Below are 27,351 nucleotides of genomic sequence, written 5' to 3'. Positions count from 1 at the left end.
ACAAAGACAACAGAAAGGCTTTCTCAGATCCCCAAGAGCTCACAAAGTATAAAACATGCATGTGCCCTGGCTGAATAGAACTGAGGTAAAGTTCTGGCAGCACCACATGCAAATGGTAGTAACACACCAATTTTTAAGCTCTTGAAGCCCTAGTTTCTTTATCTGTAAACAAAGTAAAAGTAAAATGATTTACTTCATAAAATTGTTATAAAGGTTAAGGAGGGATAATATATGGCAAGTTCTTTGTTCACTGCTTAGTACTCTTTAAAAAAAATAATAAAATTTATTGGAAAAACCAATCTTAGCCAATCATGAGGGGAATCAAAAACAAGAAGGGGATATCCTTTTATTTGACATTATTTAGAAATGTCTCTCCAAGGCCGGGCGCGGTGGCTCAAGCCTGTAATCCCAGCACTCTGGGAGGCCGAGGCGGGTGGATCACGAGGTCAAGAGATCGAGACCATCCTGGTCAACATGGTGAAACCCCGTCTCTACTAAAAATACAAAACATTAGCCGGGCATGGTGGTGCGTGCCTGTAGTCCCAGCTGCTCAGGAGGTTGAGGCAGGAGAATTGCCTGAACCCAAGAAGCGGAGGTTGTGGTGAGCCGAGATCGCGCCATTGCACTCCAGCCTGGGTAACATGAGTGAAACTCCGTCTCAAAAAAAAAAGATGAAAAACACTGTTATATTTGTCTGCCTGTTTGTTAGGAACAGTATGGAGACCACAGACAGATGTGTCTTAGGAAATGATGAGACAGTGGGCTTCCTCCATAGTGATCCTGAACAATTTAACTTTTACTCTAAGGTAAAATTTTGTAATCAAAAAGGGCAGTAGTGTTATGTGCTGTTTTCGTTTTCTAGAAGAAAATAAGATTCAAATAAAACAAACATAAAACAGTGAATTGGACACTCATGCCTTAAAGTCTTTTTAAAGGAAATATTATAAAATATTAACTTCCAATCAATAATATAAACCACAAAGAGGAGGACAAGAGTAGATAAGCATGTATATATAAAAAGAAAAATTCTGAAAATGTTCAAAAACCAAAACAAAATTTATCAGTAGCAGACTTAATAGAAGAAAAGAAATCAGATTTAAGGGCTATCAAATCCCGGACCAGAAAGAAAAAAAAATCTTGTATTCAGTTACCATGGCTGCTTAACTTAGTCTACAGAGGATAAGGAAAATACATTATACACTATTATTAATCTCTGAACACAACTTTCATTATTTAAATAATGTTGATGAAAATAATTTTAAAACTGTACAGTGTTCACACATATAGAATATACACCCCTGAAAATGCATCAGTGCTACCCTTAGATTTTTTTCCTGTCTATATAATAATTGTTTGCATCGGAGGTTGAGATTTGGACTTTTCAGTTTGCGCATTTTTCAAGTCGAATAACAGACATTCATATGGAAACTATGAGCATTGCTTCATCAAGTCTCCTTTTACTTAGCCCTTCCCTTCGTGTCACTGGCTTTATCTGTACTAGATTTAAAGTGGCCACATTTTCTTTGCTCTCCCTTCCATCACAAAGTAAACGCCGGGCGCGTGGCTCACGCCTATAATCCTAGCACTTTGGGAGGCCGAGGCGGGTGGATCATGAGGTCAAGAGATCAAGACCATCCTGGTCAACATGGTGAAACCCCGACTCTACTAAAAATACAAAAAATTAGCTGGGCATGGTGGCGCGCGCCTGTAATCCCAGCTACTCAGGAGGCTGAGGCAGGAGAATTGCCTGAACCCAGGAGGTGGAGGTTGCCGTGAGCCAAGATTGCGCCATTGCACTCCAGCCTGGGTAACAAGAGCGAAACTCTGTCTCCAAAAAAAAAAAAAAAAAAGAAAGAAAAAGAAGTCAAAACTACTTTCCTCGCCCTTTAGTGTGGGCCAGCAAAGTGACTTGCTTCCACGAGCAGCTTCCTGTCTTGCTCTCGCGAAATACCGCGGTCTGTGAAGAGGCCTGGGTGAGGCTCTTTCAGGAAGACAGGCTCTGCGGAGTGAGAGCCAGCACCACGGGACCAGGGAAGCGCCCTGCTTAGGGCACTCTGCCCCACGTTTTCAGGTGACGCAGCTGCTGCAGCGACCCGCGCAAGGCCCGCAGATCGGTCCATCTGAGCCCGGCCCAAATTGCCAGCACAAAATAAATTCATCCCCGCGCCCACACCAGAGGGTTCCCAGCATCTGAGGAGATGGCCTTATCCCTTTTATTATCTGTTCTGCCTGAAACACTCTGCATGTCTTTGATGCTCTTTACTCCTCTGACGTGGTTTCTGGACCTTGCATTTACTTGCTTACTCTTCTCTGGACACGTTCAGGCTAGCCACATTTCTTTGTAAATTGTGTGGCAGTCACAATTGAAACAGTGTTTCAAAGATGATTTGCCTCCTTTAACCTAGAGTCTTGCTGCTTTTCCCTACAGCCCCTTCCCTCCTAATGAGCCCTATGGGCACTCACTCGCTTCCTCGTCTCTTTCCTGCCCCGCTTCTCAGCCCCTCCCCCAGAGGCAACAGTTTTCACACCCCTCAGAGACTAAGTCAAACTTGCAGTACTCCTTTGCATCACTATCCCCGGTTCCCGACCCCTTCTCTCAGCTCTTTGCTGGGCCAGCTTTTTCCGCTGTGGACTATGCTGGCTGTGCCAGGTCTGGCTCCTTTGGGTGGACCACAAATTCTTTGAAAGCAGCTATTTTCTGTACCTTAACGCTTCACCTGGCACTTGGCACATGTTAAGTACTCAATAAATGTTTAGTGGGTTGGATAATTAACTAATATTCTTTTGGTATTAAAATATATTATCTACCGGCCTGCATTTTCCCACAAGGCGATTAAGGGAGACTGGAGACTGTCAGATTCCCGTTCAAACCAAGATAGTATGTTCGTTGAATTTCCCTGTGTTCATTGAAAAAGAAAATGCATTTTGTTTGGAATTACTTTTTCAGCGATCTATGCTGCCTTCTCTCTTTTTTTTTGTTTTTGTTTTTTTTCTTGTTGTTGAGATGGAGTCTTGCTCTGTAGCCCAGGCTGGAGTGCAGTGGCGTGATCTCAGCCCACTGCAACCTCTGCCTCCTGGGTTCAAGCAATTCTCCTGCCTCAGCCTCCCGAGTAGCTGGGATTACAAGTGCCTGCCACCACACCCGGCTAATTTTTTATCTTTAGTAGAGACGGTGTTTCACCATGTTGGCCAGGCTGATCTCGAAATCCTGACCTAATGATCAGTTGCCTTGGCCTCCTAAATTGTTGGGATTACAGGCATGAGCCACTGCACCCTGCCCTATGCTGCCTTCTTTTTAAATGCTATCAAGCTTCCGAAAAATTCTGGCAAATATTTAGTTACCATTTCTGGAATGTATATTCGCTCATTTTTTTAAAAATGGAAGCATTTACTTTAGTTTTGTCCTTCACCTCCCTCTTGTTCATTGCAATACCTCAAGGACTACTTGACATGCACGCTCCAATGTGTTTATTACCGTGGCATATAAACAGTCTGGGTTGGTAAATTTGGCTTCATTATTATAATAGGACTTTACTTTTGTAAAGTGCCTTACTGGGTACAAAATGTTTTCCCATACCTGACCTCATTTCAGTCTGATGAGAAGCTCTTTTTAAGAGGTAGGGATAATCATCTGTTTTTCACAGTTAAGAAAACAGAAGCTCCCAAGTCTGTCAGAGCACCTGAAGTGCTTACTCTATCTGTGGCTCCAAGGCCTGTTCATCCTGTTCTTCCCAGATTAAAGATCATTCTGCTCCAGGGAGAAGACCAACAACAAAAAAGATGCTGAATAGCTTTGCTTTCTCTTTGCATTTCCTGCCTGCCCTTGTCATTCTCCAACCTTTTTTCCTCCAATTAAAAGATATCTTCTTGGCTGGGTGCGGTGGCTCACGCCTGTAATCCCAGCATTTTGGGAGGCCAAGGCGGGTGGATCACGAGGTCAAGAGATCGAGACCAGCTCAGCCAACATGGTGAAACTCTGTCTCTACTAAAAATACAAAAATTAGACAGTGTGGTGGTGCACGCCTGTAGTCCCAGCTACGTGGGAGGTTCAGGCAGGAGAATCACTTGAACCCGGGGGCACGGGGTGGAGGCTGTGGTGAGCCGAGATCGTGCCACTGCACTCCAGCTTGGTGATAGAGCAAGACTCTGTTTCAAAAAAAAAAAAAAAATCTTATTCTGAACATGGGCATGTGACTATATTTTGTGTTTGTTGGCTGGATTTGTTTTAAAGGTAGAGTTATGCTGGTGAGTGCTGTAGGGAAAGGGAAGAAGGCACAGTGCTAGGTGTTTCTCCACATTATTAGACCATCATCATCATCATCTAGCAATACAGGTGACACTGTCCTCAATTTTTACAGATGAGGAAAGGAAGCTCAGAGATGTCTCCAGTTCTTATGGAGCATGATATCCTATAGAGCATAACCTTCTGCCAAAAGATAGTACAAGTAAAGATTTCAAGTGGAAACATCTTCTCTTTGAAGTTTTTTTGTACAGAACTTAATAAGCATATTCATTTTGTCTTTGATTTAAAGGGGAGCTTTAAATCATTTTAAAGGGGAGCTCCATGATGATGTTTCTGTTTGCTGTGATATTTCCAACTTAGAGTGATGGAGGGTAGGAAGGGAGGGGATAGGGGTTCTATCTCTTTCCTTCTCTAGTTGTGCTTTTCTCCCATTTGGCTCAGGTCATCATTAAAACATGACCATGTTACCTAATAAAGTAGAGCACATGCATCACTTACCCAGAGTTCATACTCTGTCCTTACAGAGAACAGAGCTCCAAGAAAATGGGCCAGCTCAGAGTTTAGGGGGCTGAGGGAAGGGCTGCAGTGTGAGGGTCTGGTACCCATGGGCAGTCTTGGGCAGGGGCACTGGTGCCTCAGAGAGGAATGGTGCCCAGGAGGAAAGTCACCAGGCCCCCAACGGAGCTTTAGTTTCTTCTTGAGTCAGTCCTGGCTGCTGCAGAAGTCAGCGGCAGTGACTGTACCTCTTAGTTTCAAGGACTGGCAGCACACACTGCCGCCTCTCAGCCCTCTCCCGCTTCCTGTTAAGCAGTGATGCCTTCTAGAGATAATAAGCATTTTAAACTGCATTTTAACAACTCCAAACCTGGTGGTCTCAGAATTATGAACTGCTAAATGTTAGAGATGTAAGAAAATGATTTCTACTGTGACTATACATAATTTTTAAAAAATCTCTCTCTCTCTTCACTTTCCAGACAATTGCAGCATGACTTTCCCAGGGCCCTGATTTTCAGCACAGATGATTTTTTCTTCAGGGAAGATGGTGCCTATGAGTTCAATCCTGACTTCCTGGAGGAAGCTCATGAATGGAACCAAAAAAGAGGTGACAAATTCTTTTCCAAACTCCTGGGAAACCCCAATGTGCACATAGATTGTGGCTGCTGCAGAATGAATAAATTTTATGGAAGGAATTTAACTGAAAGTTCTGCCATTTTTTTCCCCCAAAACAGAACATCAGAGCATAACCTCCTTAGATTCCAGGAGAAAGAAAATTATTGATAGTGGGCTCTGAAATAGGTGGCACTGAAGTTGTGTGAGGAGGAGATGAGGGCATCCTATAAGAAAAATGACAAATAGGGATTGCGCTCACCCTTCCCTCTGATTGTTGCATGTTGCTCACTGTTATATAACATTGTGTTGCAGCAAGAAAAGCAATGAGGAATGGCATATCCCCCATTATTATTGATAATACCAACCTCCACGCCTGGGAAATGAAGCCTTATGCAGTCATGGTAGGAAGAAGTATCATTCTGAATTTTCAGTTATGGACATTTTGTGAGAAAGTTGAAGCATCTGTTCTTTCCTCTTTTTCTGATCTTCCATGATTTCATATTTGCTAACAGTAGTTCTCCCAGGGAGAGGTGAAGAGGTTTTATTTTAGTGTTTCTCTGCTGTTCAATGACTGAAATTTGCTGAGATGCCAGTCTCGCTTGAGGATACAATTTAAAAATAGTCCTTGGCAAATGGTCCTTGGTGTGAATTCTTGATAACTTTTCTGTCTTAATTACTTTCCTAAGGCGAGGCATACAGAGGAGCACCCACTGAAATGTGCAGAGCAATACTGAACTAGATGACGCTCCTAGTGGAGTTACAGGTCACAACAGGACCGTTCTGCCTCTGGTGAGCCGGGGATTTCCACACTGTGTACTGTTGCTGCCTGGGAGTTCCAGGGCAACGGAATATTTTAGTTTAAAAACGGATTTAGGGCCGGGTGTGGTGGCTCATGCCTGTAATCCCAGCACTTTGGGGGGCCGAGGCGGGCGAATCACTTGAGGTCAGGAGTTTGAGACCAGCCTGGCCAATATGGTGAAACCCCGTGTCTAATAAAAATACAAAAATAGCCGGGCGTGGTAGGCGCCTGTAATCCCAGCTACTCGGGAGGCTGAGGCAGGAGAATTGCTTGAACCTGGGAGATAGAGGTTGCAGTGAGCTGAGATCGCACCACTGCACTCCAGCCTGGGCGACAAGAGTGAAACTCCGTCTCAAAAAAAAAAAAAAAATTAAATTAAAAATTATTTAAAAATTAAATAAAAACAGATTTAGGATTAACACTGTAACCTTATTGAGATGGTAGAATGCAAATATAAATAACAAAATAACTCAGCTCTCCATTGTCAGAATAGCAAAGAACAGTATGATGCATGTAACAACAGTGCGTACATTATCCTTTAGTTGTGAAGTCTATTTGGTCTTTTTCCATACATATTCCATCTCTTGTGATAATGTTTTCTTTCCCTATTGGGTCTAGAAAGGAGGATGGATCCAGAACCATACAGATGGTGCAGGAAGCAGACAGTGGAGTATCCTCCTAGCATCATGCAGAGTGTCCACCCAGTTAAATTGTGCAGTGAATAGCTCCAGACAGGGATCATGATTTTAGGCTTCTTTTTACATTTGGGTGAACTGGCATACCTACAGGTGTGCTTTTCGCTAATGATACACTCATCAGTTCCACTGATGTCCAGATTGTGGGGCTTTGGTGAGTGTAAGGAAGAATGAGCCCCAAACTTGTGGTTACTTCAGCTCATGTGGAGTCTACTTGGGCAGGAAATGAACAGGCAAGGGAAGAGCCAAGTGAATGAAAGCCACCACTTTCAACCAAGTGACAAGTAGCCTAAGGGAAGTCATTTTACTTTTGTTTTTGTTTTCTTTTAAGACAGAGTTTCACTCTGTTACCCAGGCTGGAGGGCAGTGGCATGATCACAGCTCACTGCAGCCTCTGCCCCACCGCGTTCAAGCAATTCTCCTGTTTCAGCCACCCGAGCATCTGGAACTATAGGCGCGTGCCACTGTACCTGGCTAGTATTTGTATTTTTAGTAGAGATGGGGATTTGCCATGGTGGTCAGGCTGGTCTCGAACTCCTGAGCTCAAGTACTCCACCCGCCTTGGCCTCCCAAATTGCTGAGATTATAGGTGTGAGCCACCATACCTGGCCTCATTTTATTTTTTATCTTCTGGATATGTATAATCTTTTTCAGCCATCCTCAGGTATTAATTAGACTCAGAAATGAGAGGTTTCCGGTTGTGTTATTTAAATCCTTCCCAATTGAGAAGTGCTCATCTAAAGAATGAAGAGGAAACCTTTTTGCTTAGCTATTTTCACTCTAAATAAACACAATAAATTATAGTGATAATAGAAAATTCAGTTTGAGATAAGGTAGTAGACAATTTACAAATGCAAAGAATATTTGGGTGTTCATATGGAAATTATAATAGTTTTCTAAACTCAAGGAAATGGGGCCCAGTACATTGAGCCAAATTGTACAGCATAGTGGGGAGAGCTACTTTTGGAGGGAAGATAATGTAAAGTAGGTGACTATCACTTTTATTTCACCAGTTATGTTCCTATGGTACTCTCACTTTCTAAAGCAAGGAATGAGGAGTAGGAGCAGGCATCTGACAAGTAAATCTACAAAAATCCTGTAAGTGACTTTGAGAAGTCACTGAGTTCATTGCTCATACCTGTGTTTAGGACATTTTAAACTAGCTAAGTCATCTATTTTTAAAGATGCCCAAAGCAAAGATCCTTTACAAATTTCCTGCATACTAGATAAAATTGACCAAAATTTATCATTGAGAATTATGAGAGTGGCTACAGATGGGAATGAGACAACTGCATTTATTATGATAAATTAGGGCACTGGATTGCTCATAAAACAAAAGGAATTCTAGAAAAGAGTTGTAGTAAATGTTAAATGGCAGCATAAACATTCCCAAACATACATACTATGTCTTCAATGTTTTATGTACTTTTGAAAAATCAGGCACTTGAAAATAACTATGAAGTTATATTCCGAGAACCTGACACTCGCTGGAAATTCAACGTTCAAGAGTTAGCAAGGTACTTCTTTGTTTTTCTAGTTTCTCATTATGTATCCTGCTATTTTCAGGTATTTCAGACCGAACAAAAGAATCTTTTCAGGCTGGAAATGGACATGGTAGTTTTCAGGCCAGAAATGGTAATTCTTGGAAATTGATAACTTTGGAATTATTAATATGAAGACTTAGTTTTGGGTCAGTTTTCTAATATAATGCTAAATGCTAAATCTTGGCTTGGACTTAGTCCTTTAAAAGGATGCACTTAACATTCTGCTAAAATGCTTCTTCATTAAGGAACATTTAAAAGGCTTTCTCTGCATGGGACTGCACATGTCAATGGTGTTTTTGCATTTAGGCTAAAGATCTTTAGATGTTGAGCAGCCTGTGGTTCATTTATGATCTAGATGCTGCTTCTAATTAATAAAGCAGTAAATGTTCAAATAATACTAACTTGTTGATTGAATGCATGGGTTCGGATAGTCTCTATCTGTATTATTTGATAATGTCTGTGACTTAAAATAGCCAGTGAGATAAGAATTTACTTCTTAGGAGTAAGGCTGGTTCCTCTTTTGGTAATAAGCAGAGTGTTTTCAAAGTAGATCTGTGGGCTACTCCATCAGAATTGCCTCAGGTGGTTATTAAAATGCTAGTTCATGGACCCCCATTCAGTAGTTGGAATCTCTGGTAATTATATTTCTCACTATACCCCCAGTTGATTCTTATGCCCACTAGAATTTAAGATTAAATAAGCATCTCCTAGAAGTATGTAACAGGGACTGATCGACATAAATAGGTGATAGATACATGCATGACATTAACAGGCAGGTGTATGATTTTAAAAAAAATCTCATGGTGTTCTTTTATGTCTTGAAGCACGTAATTGAGAGGACCAGAAAAAAGCATTTCTGAAGCTTTAGCTCCTTGCTAGCCTCAGAGTGGTTTGGGGGTGTGCAGGGCAGCATGAAAAACATGAGTGGGGGCTGAAAGAGAACTGCTGAACAAGACATTATACTTTTGCCAGAGCTAAGTCCTGAGAACACAGACTGCAATATTTGCAATACTTGAGGACTTGTAAAACATAAGTAATTCATTATGATATTCTGCCTTAACTAAATGCATTTTTTTCCCATATAGAAGAAACATTCATGGTGTCTCAAGAGAAAAAATACACCGAATGAAAGAACGGTATGAACATGATGTTACCTTTCACAGTGTCCTTCATGCAGAAAAACCAAGCAGAATGAACAGGAACCAGGACAGGAATAATGCATTGCCTTCCAACAATGCCAGATACTGGAATTCCTACACAGAGTTTCCATACCGGAGGGCTCATGGAGGATTCACAAATGTGAGCTCCTATAACAGAAGGGGCGGTTGTCACCATGGAGATTAGAGGCCTATCTTATACCCATTCAGAATTTTCCCAAGTCAGTTTCTACTTCGGTTTTTATTATTTATTCTTTGTGGCATTTTAGTCAGAGTTCCAATTCCAGTGTAAATAGCTGAACTTAAAAGTTTCTGAGCAAAGTCATTATATTATCTTCACCAAAATTTGTTAAAGTGCTTCTATATGCATGGTCTGATGCTGGGAATTCTGCAGGTTTGATTAAACAGTCTCTTTCTCTAGGGAGATAATTTGAAACCAAAACTTGAGAACACACCCAAGAACATAATTATTTACATAGTTTCATAGATGAAATAAAGTGTTTATATTACATATAAGCTTCAGTACCATTTTCTCTGAAGTGATCTATTTATTTTTTCAAGAAATTCATCTCCATCAAGAAAGTTGGGAAGGTGGAGAGAAGTGGTTGTGGGGGCGGGGGTGGGGGGCAGGAGAAGTTTGGGTGCCATTGCTACTTTGATCATCTATGTATCTAAAAATGTAAGATGTGCGACTCTTATGATGATACTGATTTTCCTTTAATATTAGTATGCCAGAAAGTATACATCTAAGGGAACACTGTCCTTCAAAGTAGGCACTTTGGGAGGTTATTCCTGTAATTATGTATCATTGTTAAAAATGCTGTCAAATCCTTAAGAGCTATAGGAGCTAGAGGGAAATCAGTGTCCTTACTTAAAAGTCACACCCTCTGTTCTTACTACCACTTTATTTAGCAGGATTACACCTCAATAACTTTTGGCTGCTGTGCTAATAGTGTAAATAAAATAAGGCTGCCTTCATAAAACACTTTTTAAATGAATAAACAACTTCTAAAATTATGCCTATTAACATGTGTAATTAGTTGGCAGCTCAAATGTTTGGGAGTGCAAGAAATTAAGCACCCCAGGATATAGGTCATACAGGTATATAAAAGCCATGCTCATTGCAAAATGAGCAGTTGATGTTTTATGTGGCATTATTTAAGACAATAAAGTCCTCATAACTCTGGAATGTCTTCTTATACTGACATGGAATTTATGAATCTAAATTAATTTCCAACAGGTTGGGGAAACAGATGTGAGACCATGATAGATAAGACCGCAGAGGATGTATGCTCTATATCTTGTTAGCCAACAGCTTCTTTTTAATGTTCTGTGAAAACTTTTAAGTGTCCTATATATTGGTGCTTTTATGGTTATTAAAAATGGTAAATGGTATCACATTTATATGGATTTGTCATTGGATTTTTTGGTTCAACAATAAAAAAATTTAATTACCTAAATGCCAAGAAACTCACCAATATACCAGTTTTTCTGTATGACAGGCTTGTCAGTCTTTTTTTTTTTTTTTTTTTAATAAATGGAAGCATAAAGGTAATGACAAAAGCAATCTTATAATTTACTTGCTTATATGTTTGATCTGCAAACATGAGACTGTTTTAACATTATCTGACACTACTGAAACCTGCTCAACATCTCTATGACTACCAGCAACATGAATAATGTTTTCTTCATTAATATTTAAAAAACTGCTATTTCCTTTGAGTAACAGTTTGGCTGACAATATAATAGCAAATCCCAATGAATCTAAGGTATTACTAGTTTTGCTAAATTCTACATCTCCAGGCACAACATAATCATCCCCTAATGGTCCACTTAATAATGCTCCCATTTTCCAGGCCCAGGTAATCCTGGGTATCTTGGTTGATAGGATGGTTGCATAACCAGCTCTCAATATAGATAGCTTGACTCATCTGGGCGAGGTGAGGGGAGAAATGTTAGAGAGCCCAAAGTGGAAATTACCCTCCTTTGATTCTACAAGAGTGGTTCAAAGGACCAGATTCAGGCCCTCCTGACTTGGCTGGCTCCCTGCTTTAGGGTTTTTGGTTCACCTGGGTTGAGGGAGTGATCATTATGGAGAAGTGGCTTTGGGTTATCTAACTTTTAGAAAGCTCTAGTTTCCTGGCTTATTTATTTATTATTTATTTATTTATTTATTTTGAGATGGAGTTTCACTCTTGTTACCCAGGCTGGAGTGCAATGGCGCAATCTCGGCTCACCGCAACCTCCGCGTCCTGGGTTCAGGCAATTCTCCTGCCTCAGCCTCCTGAGTAGCTGGGATTACAGGCATGCACCACCATGCCCAGCTGATTTTTTGTATTTTTAATAGAGACGGGGTTTCACCATGTTGACCAGGATGGTCTCGATCTCTTGACCTCGTGATCCACCCACCTCGGCCTCCCAAAGTACTGGGATTACAGGCGTGAGCCACCGCGCCCGGCCGGCTTATTTAATATCTCTTCTTTTCCTAGCTGATTCCTGAAATATGTGGTTTGTAAACCATAAAAATTGATTCAGTGCCATCAACTTTATCCCAAATAGAAGTGATCTGTTTTTCCTTTCAACTCTCATGGCTCCTGATTTGTATAACTCTTTGAACACCCAATATTGACTTGTATTGTGTTCACTGTTTGCATCACTCATAGAGTTGGCAATGCTCTATATGTGCAGTAGGCTCTCATTAAATGATTGCTGAATAAATAACACACATTTTTACCATTTTTCCCTTGTGATACAGTATATGTTGACTTTGTAATCATTAATTTGTCACTTTTGGGGAGATAATATACACACATACTCAAGCTTCATGTTTTGTTCATTTAGGCTGGATATTATTTATAGTTTATAAAAAAAAGCATGTACATATGTATCAATATAATGGGTGTTCTAAATGAGAATAGACAATAGCAGTTTTACCAAGGATTCAAAAAAGAAAAGGTTAAAGTCTTATAATTTTTTCTGTTCACCTGAAACCCAAGTTTTATTCCTTGTTCTAGAGTGGATCACTGAGAAATTAGGATGTAAAAACAAAACTGTTTTAGAAATAAAACTTAAGTCACATTAATAAGACTTGCAGAATACCTAAGTTACAAAGAGTAGCAAAATAGACAATTTTGTCAATGCTTTTTAACATTAGAGAAAAATCGTGGATCACAGTTATGGAGGAAACAAGTTAATTTTTAAAAACGATTTATTTTTAACTTTGAACATATTTATAATTAGATTTGAAAACATGATATTATATATACATTTATGACATTAAAACATCTGATTTAAGAACTTCTCTATCCTATCAACTCCTAGTTAGAACTGCTTTGTCCCTTTTCTCTATTAAACATTAAGAAAGTAACAGATGAGGCCGGGCGTGGTGGCTCATGCCTATAATCCCTGCACTTTGGGAGGCTGAGGCGGGTGGATCACCTGAGGTCAGGAGTTTGAGACCAGCCTGGCTAACATGGTAAAACCCAGTTTCTACTAAAAATGCAAAAATTAGCTGGGCATGGTGGCATGTCCCTGTAATCCCAGCTACTAGGCAGGTTAAGGTGAGAGAATTGCTTAAACCTGGGAGGTGAAGGCTGAAGTGAGCCGAGATCACACCACTCCAGCATGGGCGACAGAGTCAGATTTCATCTCAAAAAAAAAAAAAAAAAAAAAAAAAGATAACAAATGAGAGTATCATCTTAAATTGAACTAATCTTCTGCTTTTGCGGTAAGTTTAAAAGAGCATAGGCTCTGAGTTCTGTGATAGTGCCAACAATAAAGCAGGCAGAATCAGTGCCAATTTGAAAGCAAGACATTTTCTCAAGTTTGAATTTGGATGACCATTTTGTTGAAAAAAATTAACGATAAAATCTGATTTAAAGTATTTGAATTTTTAAGTGAAGTAATTTAATTTCAGAGATCACACTGGAATAGTAAAAAGGAATTAGAGTTATTAGAGTTACAATGAGGGTTCTATTTTTCTTATAATCATGCTGACTTAAGGATGAAGAACTGCTCAAAAGGAAACACCACTCTATCATATTCATCCTGACTCTGGAACAGGATGGAACTCTAGCAGAACCAACATATGCATTAAGGAAAACTATTTCATAGTGAGTTACCTGTAAAAAAAAAAAAAAAAAATCCCCTAAAATAGTAGCTAAACTAAAAGGAATTATCTGCATCAAAATAACTGTACTAAGAGACCTCATTTCATTTAATGACACAATCTAAAGAAGGGTATATTTATTTCACTTGTAAAATGATACTTGTAGTGATCAAATCTAAAGATGTAAAGATTTTTTTCCCCCTATTCTTTTTTTTCTTTGTAAAGATGGGGGTCTCCCTATGTTGCCCAGGCTGGTCTTGAACTCCTGGCCTCAAGCACTCCTCCCACCACAGCTTCTCAAAGTGTTGGAATGATAGGCGTGAGCCACTGAGCTCAGCCAATTTTTCTTGATTAGTTAATAAGGCACATTCAATTTTAAGATATGCAACTGAAATAAAAGTATACCAATACATAATTAAGCAAAGAGCATATGATATACAAACACTTAGGTAAATCTGAAACTAATTTCTTTTCTCATTGTGGAACATAAGTACTAATGTGTGGTTTGAAATTATATTCCAGTCCTACAAACTGGAAAGGTTAAGCGTCAATAATTTGTTGTCACCTTTGCAAATGCTTGGATATATTTTTCAGTTGTACTTGTGTCCTGCATATTATTCTCACATTCTTCTGTACTGGCCAGGGAACTTTCCTGTTCTTTGATCAGAGATGTAGTAGAACATCTTTTCAGTCTGAGATAATCTTTTGAACTGGTGGGAGCAGTCCTAGTGGATTCACTGACAGATATAAATGGTTTTTCTCCTGTTGAACCAGACAAAAGAGCTTGGGTATTTATTAATGCAAGTTCTTCGTCAGCTACTGAATTACTTTCCAAAAGAGAAATTTCACTGAATTTTTTAAATGGAGTCACCTGTGGAGAATTCAATTCTTTTTTCTTTATAGGTGTTTCGTATTTGGTGCCACAACTCCTTGGTGGTTGAAATGCCTTCTGTGCAGCTGGAGAAACAAATGTACAAATGGGACTAACAGGTGGAGGTAAAGGCAGTCTACTCAAGAAATCCAAGGCTCTTCTCTTTTTGCAGTTTTTTTGGTCATCAATCTCTTTCTCCCCTTTACAACAAGACTTTGAAGTCATTTGGGCTGATACAGGTGTGGAAGCAGACTTCCTTTTGGGCATACAACGTGATAAAGGACTTTGATAATTTATATCACAATTAGGAGAAGACATCTGTTAAAAAAAATTAAGTAGTCTATCATAATTATGTTTTAACATAAAAAACTAAATCAAAGTAACTTTTCATTGAAAATATTTAAGCACACAAATATCAAACACAGTCTCCCGCCCCGGATTGCTAATAGGTTAGATAATTTCAGTTCATATTATCCCTATTCTAGAAGGAAATAATTTTGCATAAGAGCATATACAATGATATGAAAAGAAAGAAAGATGAAGAGTAATCATAGTAAAAAAGGAGGTAGGGTCAGATTTCATGAGACTTAAAAATTTAAATTAAAAATAAAAAAGAAAAAAAAGGAGGTAGGGGATGTCAACTTATGCTTTAATCTTTTTTATTATTAACAGGTTAAACAAAGATAAACATTTTAAAGCCATCTTAAGAACACACACTACCTGGGTTCTAATACTTTTCTAGCTTTGGGAACTTACTAGGCAATTGCTTAACCTCTCTCTATGCCATACTCTCCTCATCTATAAAATGAGGATAATACAGTAAAGTCCTCACTTAATGTCACTAGTAAGTTCTTGGAAACTGTGACTTTGAGTCAAACAATGTATAGCAGGTCTTTGAGCAATGTCATTTCCTTCAACATCATTTTGTTAGAACACTGATGAGAAAAAAATATGGTTTTGTTATACAACACTTCCTTAAAATCAGTTTCCAAAAACCTATTGACAATGTTAAGTGAGGACTTAGGTTTTATCTCATAGGGTTGTTATGAGGATTAAATGAGTAAATATAGATACATTTAGCAAATATTAGCTATTTAAGAATGCGCTATTAGCCAGTATTAAAGACTTTAGCTTGATTTGCATCTACTCTGATTTAACCACTTAAACAGCTTAGAAATAACCCTAATTGTACGGAACACTAAAAGAAACAGGCAAAAAACACTTTTCTTTTCTTTTCTTTTTTTTTTTTTTTTTTGAGACGGAGTTTCGCTCTTGTTACCCAGGCTGGAGTGCAATGGCGCGATCTCGGCTCACCGCAACCTCCGCCTCCTGGGTTCAAGCAATTCTCCTGCCTCAGCCTCCTGAGTAGCTGGGATTACAGGCACACGCCACCATGCCCAGCTAATTTTTTGTAGTTTTAGTAGAGACGGGGTTTCACCATGTTGACCAGGATGGTCTCGATCTCTTGACCTCGTGATCCACCCGCCTCGGCCTCCCAAAGTGCTGGGATTACAAGCGTGAGCCACCGCGCCCGGCCAAAAAACACTTTTCAATCACATGTAAATGAAAGCACTTAATTGGAAAGTTTGCACCCAAAGTTTCATATCTTCCTTCAATAAATAAAATTTCTAAATAGTCTATACTTACAGGAGCCACAAAACCACCACACTTTCTAATTAAGTTTAATTACATTTTACCATGTTTACTAGGTATACAACAGAATATACGATGGCCTCCATATATAATATTTATGATATTACTTAGGTTTACATTAACTTACCAGAAGCTTATTTCCTGTACCAAGAGTGATTTGAGCAGTGTGTGGCTCTGAAGTATAGTCTTTAGTTGGGGTGGACCACTTGGGATCATTTGCTTGCAGTATATGCTTAAGCTTGTTTTCTGCTTCATTGCAAAATATGTCAATATTCTAAGAAAATAGTGGAAAAGCTGCTTTATAAATTGCAAACCCAATTATTTATGTTTCTGAAAGTATTTCCTTTAAAAGCAGAAATGAAAAGTTCAGACCAAAAATGAATGAGACACCCAAAATGTGATACCAACTGTCAAACAGGCATATGCAAAATTACAAAACCATTATCAGTGATTTCGGGGAATCTAGTTGATAGGGAGAGGGGATGAGAGAAAAAGTGTGTGTGTATGAAGGAAAGAGATCTCTCCAGCCATTTAGTTTAATCAGCAAACTGTCATATGATACTGAATTGAAGCTGGAAGATTGGGGCCCAAGTCCCAGCTTTATTTACTACTTAACAGCTGGGAATCATCTCACATCTATAAAGGTACTTCTTAAGTTAGTGAAAAGAGAGAATTGCCTCACCTACCCCACATCTGTTCCAAAAATTAATTGAATAATGTATAGGTTAAACTACATGAAATTGTTATTTGAGAAGTCACAACTGGTCAAATATCAGCAGTTTCATATGGTTTAACCTAATTCATGACAGTATTTTGTAAAACTTTAAAATGCTAAGTAAATGACAGTTGTCTCTACAGCAGGATTAGTGAACTGCCTTTGAACATGTCTCAGAGAAAATGTGAGGTGCAGGCCAGGCTCGGTGGCTCATGCCTATAAACCCAGCACTTGGGGAGGCTGAGGTGGGTAGATTGCTTGAGGCCAGGAGTTCAAAACCAGACTGTCCAACATGGTGAAACCGTGTCTCTACTAAAAATACAAAAATTAGCTGGGCATGGTGGCATGCATCTGTAGCCCCAGCTACTTGGGAGGCTGAGGCATGCTTGAGCCCAGAAGGCAGAGACTGCAATGAGCTGAGATTGCACTACTGCACTCCAGCCTGGGGGTAACAGAGCAAGACTCTGTCTCCAAAAAAAGAAAGAAAAAGAAAAAGAAAATCTGGGGTGTAAACAGTAGATACACTATATGGGAGCTAAATAATGAATACAACTCCCACCCCTAATTTAGGAGCTAGATATAGAAGAGCATTATTGCCTATGCATAGTCTTTAGGTAAAATACTAACACAGCTTTCTTTAAACAGTTAGCTACTCTAATGCTTTTAAATATATTTTTATATCAATTCTGAATAACACACATTTCAAATACTATAGAATTAAGAGGCTTATTTTTTGTGAATTCTTCACTAGTTACCAATTCACGAAATCTAAAATTTTACTGGGAAGCAGCATTGGATAGCAGTTCCTAGTTAGGGTTCTGCATTCAGATGGCCTAAACATGAATCCTAGTTTTACTAACTGGCATTTGACCTAAGGCAAGCCATTTAGCCTGTTTCTCACTGATAAAATAGAAAAACAGTTCCCTACCTTATAGGGTTGTGAGAGAATTTAATCAGAGGCTTAGAACAAGGTCTGACACGTAAGTACTCAATAAACACCAGCTAATATTATATAATGTATATACAGATTTAAGCAGAAAATGCATACATGACCTACGGACAATAATTTCAGTGTCTCCTATTTGAGATTAATTCAAATCAAAGAAATACAGTCTGTGTAAATCGGAGTTTAAACTTGTAGTCTCCATATTATTAACTAATCCCAATGGCAACTGCTGCAAACCATGGGTAACTCATATTATTGTCACCAGTTTCCAGTTTGCTTACATAGTCTATATTTCTGAACATCTTTTTCACAATTTCTCCTAACTCATGTCCCTTCAAGTCATTCTTCTCTTTCTGGTTGCTGTCATTTCCCCATTCCCTTACCTCCTGAGGTTTACAGGCAATTAATAAGTACATGATGAAACTTTATCTCACATACTACGTCAACTATCCAATTTGTATAAAAGCTATTTCCTTGATACTTGACTGTCAAAATAGAAGAATACCGCAATGTTGGAAAGTAACCTTACCTCAACAGTATTTTTCAAATTGTTGAATGACTCTTGAAAGTGGCCTTCTTTTGGACTAGCAGAAAACACAGAAAAATCACCAGCAAATAAAGTAGGAAGTCCTGATTTGGATTCTGGTCGCCACTGGAGGTTGCTTGCAGCAATTAACATATGAGGTTTAATAACGTCTTCATTAAGATCTATCCAAAACTTTATTGCCAATAAATTATGACATTCATCTGACAAATAGACCAAAGGGGCAAGTCCTAGAATAAAAAAAAAGAATGTTATCATTATAGATGTGTTAGATAAATTTTAAGATGCAAGGAACCTCTAACATGCCTATTTATTTTGGTATATGCTAACAGTAAAAGCAAATCAAAATAGCTGAATTTGGTGAAAGCTCAGGTTTTCCAAAATGACCTACTACTTACAGTGCTAAAATTTCAATACCAATATGACAACGCATTCTTTTACCGAGGTCATGTGGAAGCAGGTATACGTATACATTGCTGATAGGAGTACAGATTTGTTCAACCTTTCTGAAGATAAATTTGGCAATACCTAGCAAAGCTACATATGTATTTACCTTTCCACCCAGTAATCCCATTTCTTGTACTCCACTCTGAAGATAGACCTCTAGTAACAGTAAAATACACATGAACATAAGGTTCATGAAAACACCTGTGAACAAGGTCACTCACTGAAAAACTATAATTATAAAATATTGGAAGCCGCTTTTATTAGCTCATATACAGGGTACATGAGCTAATAAAACAATGGTACATCTAAACAGTGGTGTACCACATAGCTGTAAAAAAGAGTGAGGATGATCTCTATGAACTGATTTCCAAGATACAGTGTTAAGCGAAAAAAAAAAAAAGCATAAAAGAAAGGCTAGAGTAGGTTCCCCTTCTTATAAGAAAGAAGGGGATATAAGAAAATATACATGTATCTGTTCATTTGAGCAACAGAAATACAGGAAGGATAAACCAGAAACTAAAGAAACAGGGTGGGGAAGGAGGATTAGGATTGGGACTGCAGGGATAAGAAGGAAGTGACATTAAGTACATCTTTTCGTAGAGGTCTGACTCCAAGAACCACAGTGATATTTCACATACCCTTCACATAACCAACAAACCAATCAACAAACAAATCCAACTAGATATGAGACATGAGGGAATCCAAAATGGACAACAAACACTTCCCACCTCTGTCTGCTCAGAGGGCCTGGCAGTACTGATCCTCCACAGCAAAATAATCAGCATATCTAGCAACCAGATCTTAGTTCTAAACACCATTTTCTACTAAAAAAGGAGACAAGAGAAATGGCTGATTCCAAGACTGGGGAAGGGAACATACAAGATGAACCTGGAACATCTTGTGATGCCAAAAAATAAGCAAGTGTTCAAAAAATGAAGAAACCTTGTTGAAAGAACACAGGAGTCCATGTGAAAAAGCTCCTAATGTCCAAAACTAAAAAAAATAATAATAATAAAATAAAAAGCATAACAATAAAATAATGAAGGTACTAAATTTTAACCTGCAGAATAAAATAAATGTTAAGTCTAGACTGATATAAATAACCAAATAAATACACTGGAGGAAAGGGCATAGCTTTTCCTTACAGAATTCCAATGAATTCCAGTTAATGTAGAAGGAAAGAAAGGGGGAAAAATCATAATTAGGCTAATACCACAGTAATAATTGTTGAAATCAAAATCAACTGATGAATGCTAAATTAATTAAGTTTGATGTGAAATAGGATTCGCATTCTCAAAGAATCTCCCCCAAGATACTTATTAACTACAAAGAAAGAGGAAGTTATTTTACAGAGGTGAAACCCAGCAGATAGCACCTCAACCAAGTGATTAAAAGCAACATCATTAACCCCTTGATATGATATACGAGAAAGACACATCACCACTTCAATGGTAGTCTTGCCAGAAATGCCTAACTTCATCCTAGTCATGAGAAAACACCAGACGAACTCAAACTGAGGGGAATGCTACGAAATAATTGATCATTCTATTCAAAAGCATTATGATCATGAAAAAGAAGGCAGGAATTGTTAAAGATTGGTAGAAAATAGAGAGGAAAAAAAATGACTAAATGCAACGTGGGATCCCAGAATAAAAAAGGAGAAACAGGGTAAAATACCTTAAACTCAAATTTTCAAATACATCTATAGTATGGGTAATAATCATACCACTATTAACTTCCTGACTAATTGTACTACAGTTATGCAAGATGTTAACATCAGGGGAAGCTAGGTGAGGAATATTTGGAAACTCCATGATTTTTGCAACTTGTTAAAGGTCTGAAATTAGTTCAAAATAACGAGTTATAATTTTATTTTTTCTTTTTTGAGATGCAGTCTCGCTCTGAGGCCCAGGCTGGGGTGCAGTGGTGCAATGTTGGGTCACTGCAACCTCCGCTCTCAGGTTCAAGCAGTTCTCCCGCCTCAGCTTCCCAAGTAGCTGGGATTACAGGTGAGTACCACTATGCCCAGCTAATTTTTGTATTTTTAGTAGAGCCAGGGTTTGACCATGTTGGCCAGGCTGGTCTTGAACTCCTGGTCTGCCTTGGCCTCACAAAGTGCTGGGATTACAGGTGTGAGCCATTGTGCCTGGCGAAGAGTTATAAAACTCTAATGTGAAAGATGGGTAGGTGTTATCCATTCTATCCTTGGATAAACCAGGATAGAACTGAGGCAAGGAAAGCTAGAGTTGGAAGAAGCACTAAGCATTTAATTCTACAATTTATACTTTCTTGTTTTTGTTACTGAGAATTATGTATCCCTTGTAAATAACAGGGAATGAAAATGTCATTCTCAGATAAGGATTTATCCTATTGCAAGTGATGGTTCATCTTTTCTTTCACTTTACAAGTAAATTTATTTAATGTATCTTAAACACTGCTTTTAAAGAAATTATAAGTTTCACAAGCATGTTCCATTTTCTAATTTTGGAATTTGCCTCTAATTATATTGAAAACTTAATGATAGTACAGTCCTTCTCCCAAATTATCTTGTTTTCCCCAATTATAAAATACATGTTTACCGAAAAACATTTAGAATACAGAAAAATAAAAAGTAAACTAACAGTGTAGTTTCCTCATTTCATTTTTTCATAAGTGGAGGTTTCATGTCTGGATTAAATCCCATCAAAAGAAATGGAAGCCTTACTTATTTAATTACCATGCATCTTGTAGGACTGATAACAATTGGAAAAATTGTTAGTGTAATACTTTTAGAATGCTGACACTAAGTAAATCTTCATAAAAATAAAAAGGATAAGAAGAAAATTGTATTGCAACTTTGTGGTCTGGCTTACTTTGAACTTGCATAGAATTATTCAATCCTTTTAAATTCCTTTTAGAAAATCTCATTGAAACAACCAAGGACTTCGCAATTTATAAAACCACTGTCACAGATTCCATCTGGAGTGGATACCATGGTGCAAGTGCAGATCCCCTTCAGGACCAAGGCATGTGATCCTCCAGCTTTCAGGGAGTGCTAGCTATTGACAACTCACCTCTGAGCTCCTTCCTAGACTTGCCCTCTGTCGAAAGGTATCGTCTGGCTTAAGGCTGTCCTGCTCCCTGGAGGAGCCAGTATGCAATGACTAGCTCTTGCCTCAGGTTGGCATGACTCCAAAGGGCCACCAGCTCCAGAAGTCCTGTGGGATTGAACTTTTCCTCTCCCTCTGCCCAATCCTGCTGCATTTGCTTCTCACAGGTGCTGCTCCTAAGCACATTTTCTAATATCCTACATGAAATCTGGAAGTCTGTTTCCCAGTTAAACAGGCTTTCCCAAAACAAATCTTTCCCAACCTAAGAAATGATCTCATTTAATTAATTCATTATATGTCACAGTGTTTCTGTAATACAGTAACAAAGCATTAGGTTAAAAATACAGATGTCCCTGTTTTAGGTCCAACTCTCAAATGTTGAGTTTGCTTTTGTCAGCATGAAGTATAAGAAAGTACGTAAGAGATTTAGGGCCTGGAAGCATGAGTTCAAATCAACTTATAGCACTGTGACCCTGAGCAGGCGACTTCACCTCTCTGAGCTCCAGTTTCCCCATTGTAAAGTGGGATGATAATAGCAAATGAACAGTGTGACTATGAGGACTGTACGAGAGATACTGTATACCTGGAGTTTTCAACAACTGACCCCTTCTTCAACCCATTATATCAGAAGTGGAAGTAGAAATTGAGAGTCCCTGTCTTGAAGAGATCATTGTATTACTGGGGCTAGTAGGTGGGTTATTCAGAAAGGTACAGGTAGAATCACGGACCATGTGACAAGTGCTAAAACAGTCAAATATACAATATGCTTCAAAAGCTGGGGGAAGGAAGATCTATCCCAGACTGTAGGCATCTGAGGTAACATCTGAGCTAAATAATGAATAGGATGAATTCATCAAGAGGGGGAGAATAAAAGAGCATTCTAAGCAAAATAAAGAACATTTTAAAGGTAGGAAGCATTAACTGTTATAGTGCATCAGGAATATGAAACTGTACAGTTTATGTTTTATTATTATTTTCAAAGTTTTTTTTTTAATTTAGTTTTTATTCTTATAGAGACAGAGTCTTGCTATGTTGCCCTGCTTGTCTCAAACTCTGACCCGCAAATGATCCTCCTCCCTCAGCCTCCCAAAGTCCTGACATTACAGGAATTAGCCTAACATTACAGAGTTTAGCTGAGGTGTGTACGGTAGTGGTTTAAAAGGCAGTAAGCTGAATGGTTCTAGGGGTATACAAAGGAGTTTGGGTTTCATTTTCTAAGGGACAGGGAACCACTGAAGATTTTAAGCTGGGAGGCATCATGACTAGATCTGAGTGATAAAGACTTCTGGTTTACAGTGGTTCCTTGACATTTTCTAATAGAATGTTAACACTTAACAACAAATTAAATTTTAAAAAGGAAACATTTACCAGGAAACAAGGACTATCCTGATATAAAGTGTAAACTCTGGTGATTAAGAAACAGATGATTATGGATAGAGCCAAGAGCTAAGCACAGGAAGGCTCAGAGTCTAATCTCCTTCCCCAACTAAACTGGTAAAATGACATTTTTGAGAATTATATTATTCCTAAATCTGAAGAAAAGCAAACAGAAGAGGTATCTTTACATTTTTCTTCTTCTGAACACAAATGAGAAAAAACTGCAGGGGAAAAAACAGATGACCAGGACTGACAGACATAAGTAAAGGTTCCAGCATGTTACAGGATGCATTGTGACCAATTTCCAGTACCTGTGGATGTAGCCTTATCTGGAAACACAGATGCTACTCGACTTAGGTTGGGGTTATGTCACAATAAACCCATTGTCAGTTGAAAATGCATTTAATACATCTAACCTACTGAGCATCAGGGCTTAGCCTATCTTAAAAGTGTTCAGAACACTTATATCAGCCCACAGTTGAGCAAAATCATCTAACACAAGGCCTGTTTTATTAAAAAAAAAAGTTTACGGCTGGCAAGGTGGCCAAATAGGAACAGCTCCGGTCTGCAGCTCCTAGTGAGATCAACACAGAAGGCAGGTGATTTCTGCATTTCCAATTGACGTACCTGGCTCATCTCATTGGGAGTGGTTAGATAGTGAGTGGAGCCCACAGAGGGCGAGCAGAAGCAGGGTGGGGCATTGCCTCACCCAGAAGGCACAAGAGGTTGAGGAACTCCCTCCCCTAGCCAAGGGAAGCCGTGAGGGACCATGCCATGAGGAATGGTACACTCCAACCCAGATACTACACTTTTCCCATGGTCTCTGCAACCCACAGACCAGGAGATTCCCTCGGGTACCTACACCACCAGGGTCCTAGGTTTCAAGCACAAAACTGGGCGGCTGTTTGGGCAGACACCAAGCTAGCGGTAGTTTTTTTTTTTTTTTTTTTTCATACCCCAGTGGTGCCTGGAATGCCAGAGAGACCGTTTACTCCCCTGGAAAGAGGGCTGAAGCCAGGGAGCCAAGTGGTCCAGCTCAGTGAATCCCACCCTCACAGAGCCCAGTAAGCTAAGATCCACTGGCTTGAGATTCTCACTGCCAGCACAGTAGTCTGAAGTAGACCTGGGGCACTCGAGCTTGGTTGGGAAAGGGGTGTCCACCATTACTGATGGCTTGAGTAGGTAGGCGGTTTTCCCCTCACAAAGTAAACAAAGCCTCTGGGAAGTTTTTTTTTTTTTTTTTTTGAGTCGGAGTTTCGCTCTTGTTACCCAGGCTGGAGTGCAATGGCGCAATCTCGGCTCACCGCAACCTCCGCCTCCTGGGTTCAGGCAAGTCTCCTGCCTCAGCCTCCTGAGTAGCTGGGATTACAGGCACACACCACCATGCCCAGCTAATTTTTTGTATTTTTAGTAGAGACGGGGTTTCACCATTTTGACCAGGATGGTCTCGATCTCTTGACCTCGTGATCCACCCGCCTCCGCCTCCCAAAGTGCTGGGATTACAGGCGTGAGCCACCGCGCCCGGCCCGCCTCTGGGAAGTTTTAACTGGGTAGAGCTCACCACAGCTCAGCAAAGCTGCTGTAGCCATTCTGCCTCTCTAGATTCCTCCTCTCTGCACAGGGCACCTCTGAAAGAAAGGCAGCAGCCCCAGTTAGGGGCTTATAGATAAAACTCCCATCTCCCTGGGACAGAGCATCTGGGGGAAGGGGCGGCTGTGGGCACAGCTTTAACAGACTTAAACGTTCCTGCCTGCTAGTTCTGAAGAGAGTGGTGGATTTCCAAGAGCAGTGGATCTCCCAGCACAGCACTCAAGCTCTGTTAAGGGACAGATTGCCACCTCAAGTGGGTCCCTAACCCCTGTGCCCCCTGACTGGGAGACAACTCCTAGCAGGTGCAGCTCTGGGACAAAGCTTCCAGAGGAAGGAACAGGCAACAATCTTTGCTGTTCTGCAGCCTCTGCTGGTGATACCCAAGCAAACAGGGTCTTGGAGTGGACCTCCAGCAAACTCCAGCAGACTGCAGCAGAGGGGCCTGTTAAGAAGGAAAACTAACAAACAGAAAGGAATAGTATCAACATCAACAGAAAGGACATCCACACAAAGACCCCATTCGAAGGTCACCAACATCAAAGACTAAAGGTAGATAAATCCAATGAAGATAAGGAAAAACCAGTGCAAAAAGGCTGAAAATTCCCAAAACCAGAACTCTTCTTCTCCCCCAAAGGATCACAACTCCTCGCCAGCAAGGGAACAAAACTGGATGGAGAATGAATTTGATGCACTGACAGAAGTAGGCTTCAGAAGGTGGGTAATAACAAACTCTTCCAAGCTAAAGGAACATGTTCTAACCCAATGGAAGGAAGTTAAGAACCTTGAATAAAGGTTACAAAAATTGCTAACTTGTAATAACCAGTTCAGAGAAGAACATAAATGACCTGATGGAGCTGGAAAACACAGAACGAAAACTTCGTGAAGCATACACAAGTATCAATAGCCAAATCGATCAAGCAGAAGAAAGGATATCAGAGATTGAAGATCAACTTAATAAAATAAGCTTGAAGACAAGATTAGAGAAAAAAGAATGAAAAGGAACAAAGCCTCCAAGAAATATGAGACTATGTGAAAAGACCAAACATACATCTGGTATACCTGAAAGAGACGGGGAGAATGGAACCAAGTTGGAAAACACTCTTCAGGATATTATCAAGGAGAACTTCCCCAACCTAGCAAGACAAGCCAACATTCAAATTCAGGAAATACCAGAGAACATCACAAAGATACTCCTCAAGATGAGCAACCCCAAGACACATAATCGTCAGATTGACTACGGTTGCAATGAAGGGAAAAATGTTAAGGGCAGAGAGAGAGAAAGGTAGAGTTTAGAGAAAGGTACAGTTACCCACAAAGGGAAGCCCGTCAGACTAACGGCAGATTTATCTGCAGAAACCATACAAGCCAGAAGAGAGTGAGAGCCAATATTCAACTTTTTTTTTGAGACAAAAATTTGCTTTTGTGCCCAGGCTGGCGTGCAATGGCATGATCTTGGCTCACTGCAACCAGTGCCTTCCAGGTTTAAGCAATTCTCCTGCCTCAGCCTCCTGAGTAGCTGGGATTACAGGCATGTGCCACCATGCCCAGCTATTTTTCTATTTTTAGTAGAGATGTGGTTTCTCCATGTTGGTCAGGCTGGTCTAGAACTCCCGTCCTCAGGTGATCCACCTGCCTCAGCCTCCCAAAGTGTGAGCTACTGCGCCTGGCCTCAACATTCTTTTTTTTTTTTTTTTTTTTTGAGACGGAGTTTCGCTCTTGTTACCCAGGCTGGAGTGCAATGGCGCGATCTCGGCTCACCGCAACCTCCGCCTCCTGGGTTCAGGCAATTCTCCTGCCTCAGCCTCCTGAGTAGCTGGGACTACAGGCACGCGCCACCATGCCCAGCTAATTTTTTGTAGTTTTAGTAGAGATGGGGTTTCACCATGTTGACCAGGATGGTCTCGATCTCTTGACCTTGTGATCCACCCGCCTTGGCCTCCCAAAGTGCTGGGATTACAGGCTTGAGCCACCGCGCCCGGCTCAACATTCTTAAAGAAAAGAACTTTCAACCCGGAATATCATATCCAGCCAAACTAAGCTTCATAAGCGAAGGAGAAATAAAATCCTTTACAGACAAGCAAATGCTGAGAGATTTTGTCACCACTAGGCCTGCCTTACAAGAGCCCCTGAAGGAAGCACTAAAAATAGAAAGGAAAAACTGGTACCAGCCACTGCAAAAACATGCCAAATTGTAAAGGCCATTGACACTATGAAGAAACTGCATCAACTAATGGGCAAAACAACCAGATAGCATCATAATGACAGGAACAAATTCACACATAACAATATTAGCCTTAAATGTAAATGGACTAAATGCTCCAATTAAAAGACACAGACTGGCAAATTGGATAAAGAGTCAAGACCTATTGGTGTGCTGTACAAGAGACCCATTTCACATGCAAAGACACGCATAGGCTCAAAATAAAGGGATGGGGGAATATTTACCAAGCAAATGGAAAGAAA

General features: G+C 39.8%; 2 protein-coding genes across 11 annotated transcripts in view; one reads left to right on the top strand and one right to left on the bottom strand.

Moving 5' to 3' along the window:
* The window catches only part of N4BP2L1 (NEDD4 binding protein 2 like 1), a 31,670-nt gene extending 16,989 nt beyond the window's left edge, over positions 1-14,681 (top strand). Inside the window, exons 2-6 of one of the 9 annotated variants that reach the window (XM_032294435.1) lie at positions 5,218-5,345; positions 5,666-5,754; positions 8,414-8,482; positions 9,477-9,527; positions 10,109-11,070. In XM_032294435.1, coding sequence (XP_032150326.1) covers positions 5,218-5,345; positions 5,666-5,754; positions 8,414-8,482; positions 9,477-9,527; positions 10,109-10,207 — 436 coding nt within the window. In that variant the 3' untranslated portion in view covers positions 10,208-11,070. Of the gene's footprint in view, positions 1-5,217; positions 5,346-5,665; positions 5,755-8,287; positions 8,483-9,476; positions 11,071-14,559 lie in introns of those variants that run through there. The other 8 variants (XM_032294432.1, XM_032294436.1, XM_032294440.1 and 5 more) reach the window with 8 other exon arrangements.
* Positions 13,498-27,351, bottom strand: part of BRCA2 (BRCA2 DNA repair associated) — a 96,426-nt gene continuing 82,572 nt past the window's right edge. Inside the window, exons 25-28 of one of the 2 annotated variants that reach the window (XM_032294426.1) lie at positions 18,371-18,615; positions 16,308-16,454; positions 14,528-14,845; positions 14,210-14,418 (exon numbers count right to left, since the gene is read on the bottom strand). In XM_032294426.1, coding sequence (XP_032150317.1) covers positions 14,344-14,418; positions 14,528-14,845; positions 16,308-16,454; positions 18,371-18,615 — 785 coding nt within the window. In that variant the 3' untranslated portion in view covers positions 14,210-14,343. Of the gene's footprint in view, positions 14,846-16,307; positions 16,455-18,370; positions 18,616-27,351 lie in introns of both variants that reach the window. The other variant, XM_032294425.1, reaches the window with a different exon arrangement.

Source organism: Sapajus apella, unplaced genomic scaffold, assembly GCF_009761245.1.
Source record: "Sapajus apella isolate SASKATOON/1434 unplaced genomic scaffold, GSC_monkey_1.0 scaffold32, whole genome shotgun sequence".
Classification (NCBI taxonomy): domain Eukaryota; kingdom Metazoa; phylum Chordata; class Mammalia; order Primates; family Cebidae; genus Sapajus; species Sapajus apella.
Note: the sequence above shows the minus strand (reverse complement) of the source record. Positions and strands in the feature narration are given on the sequence as shown.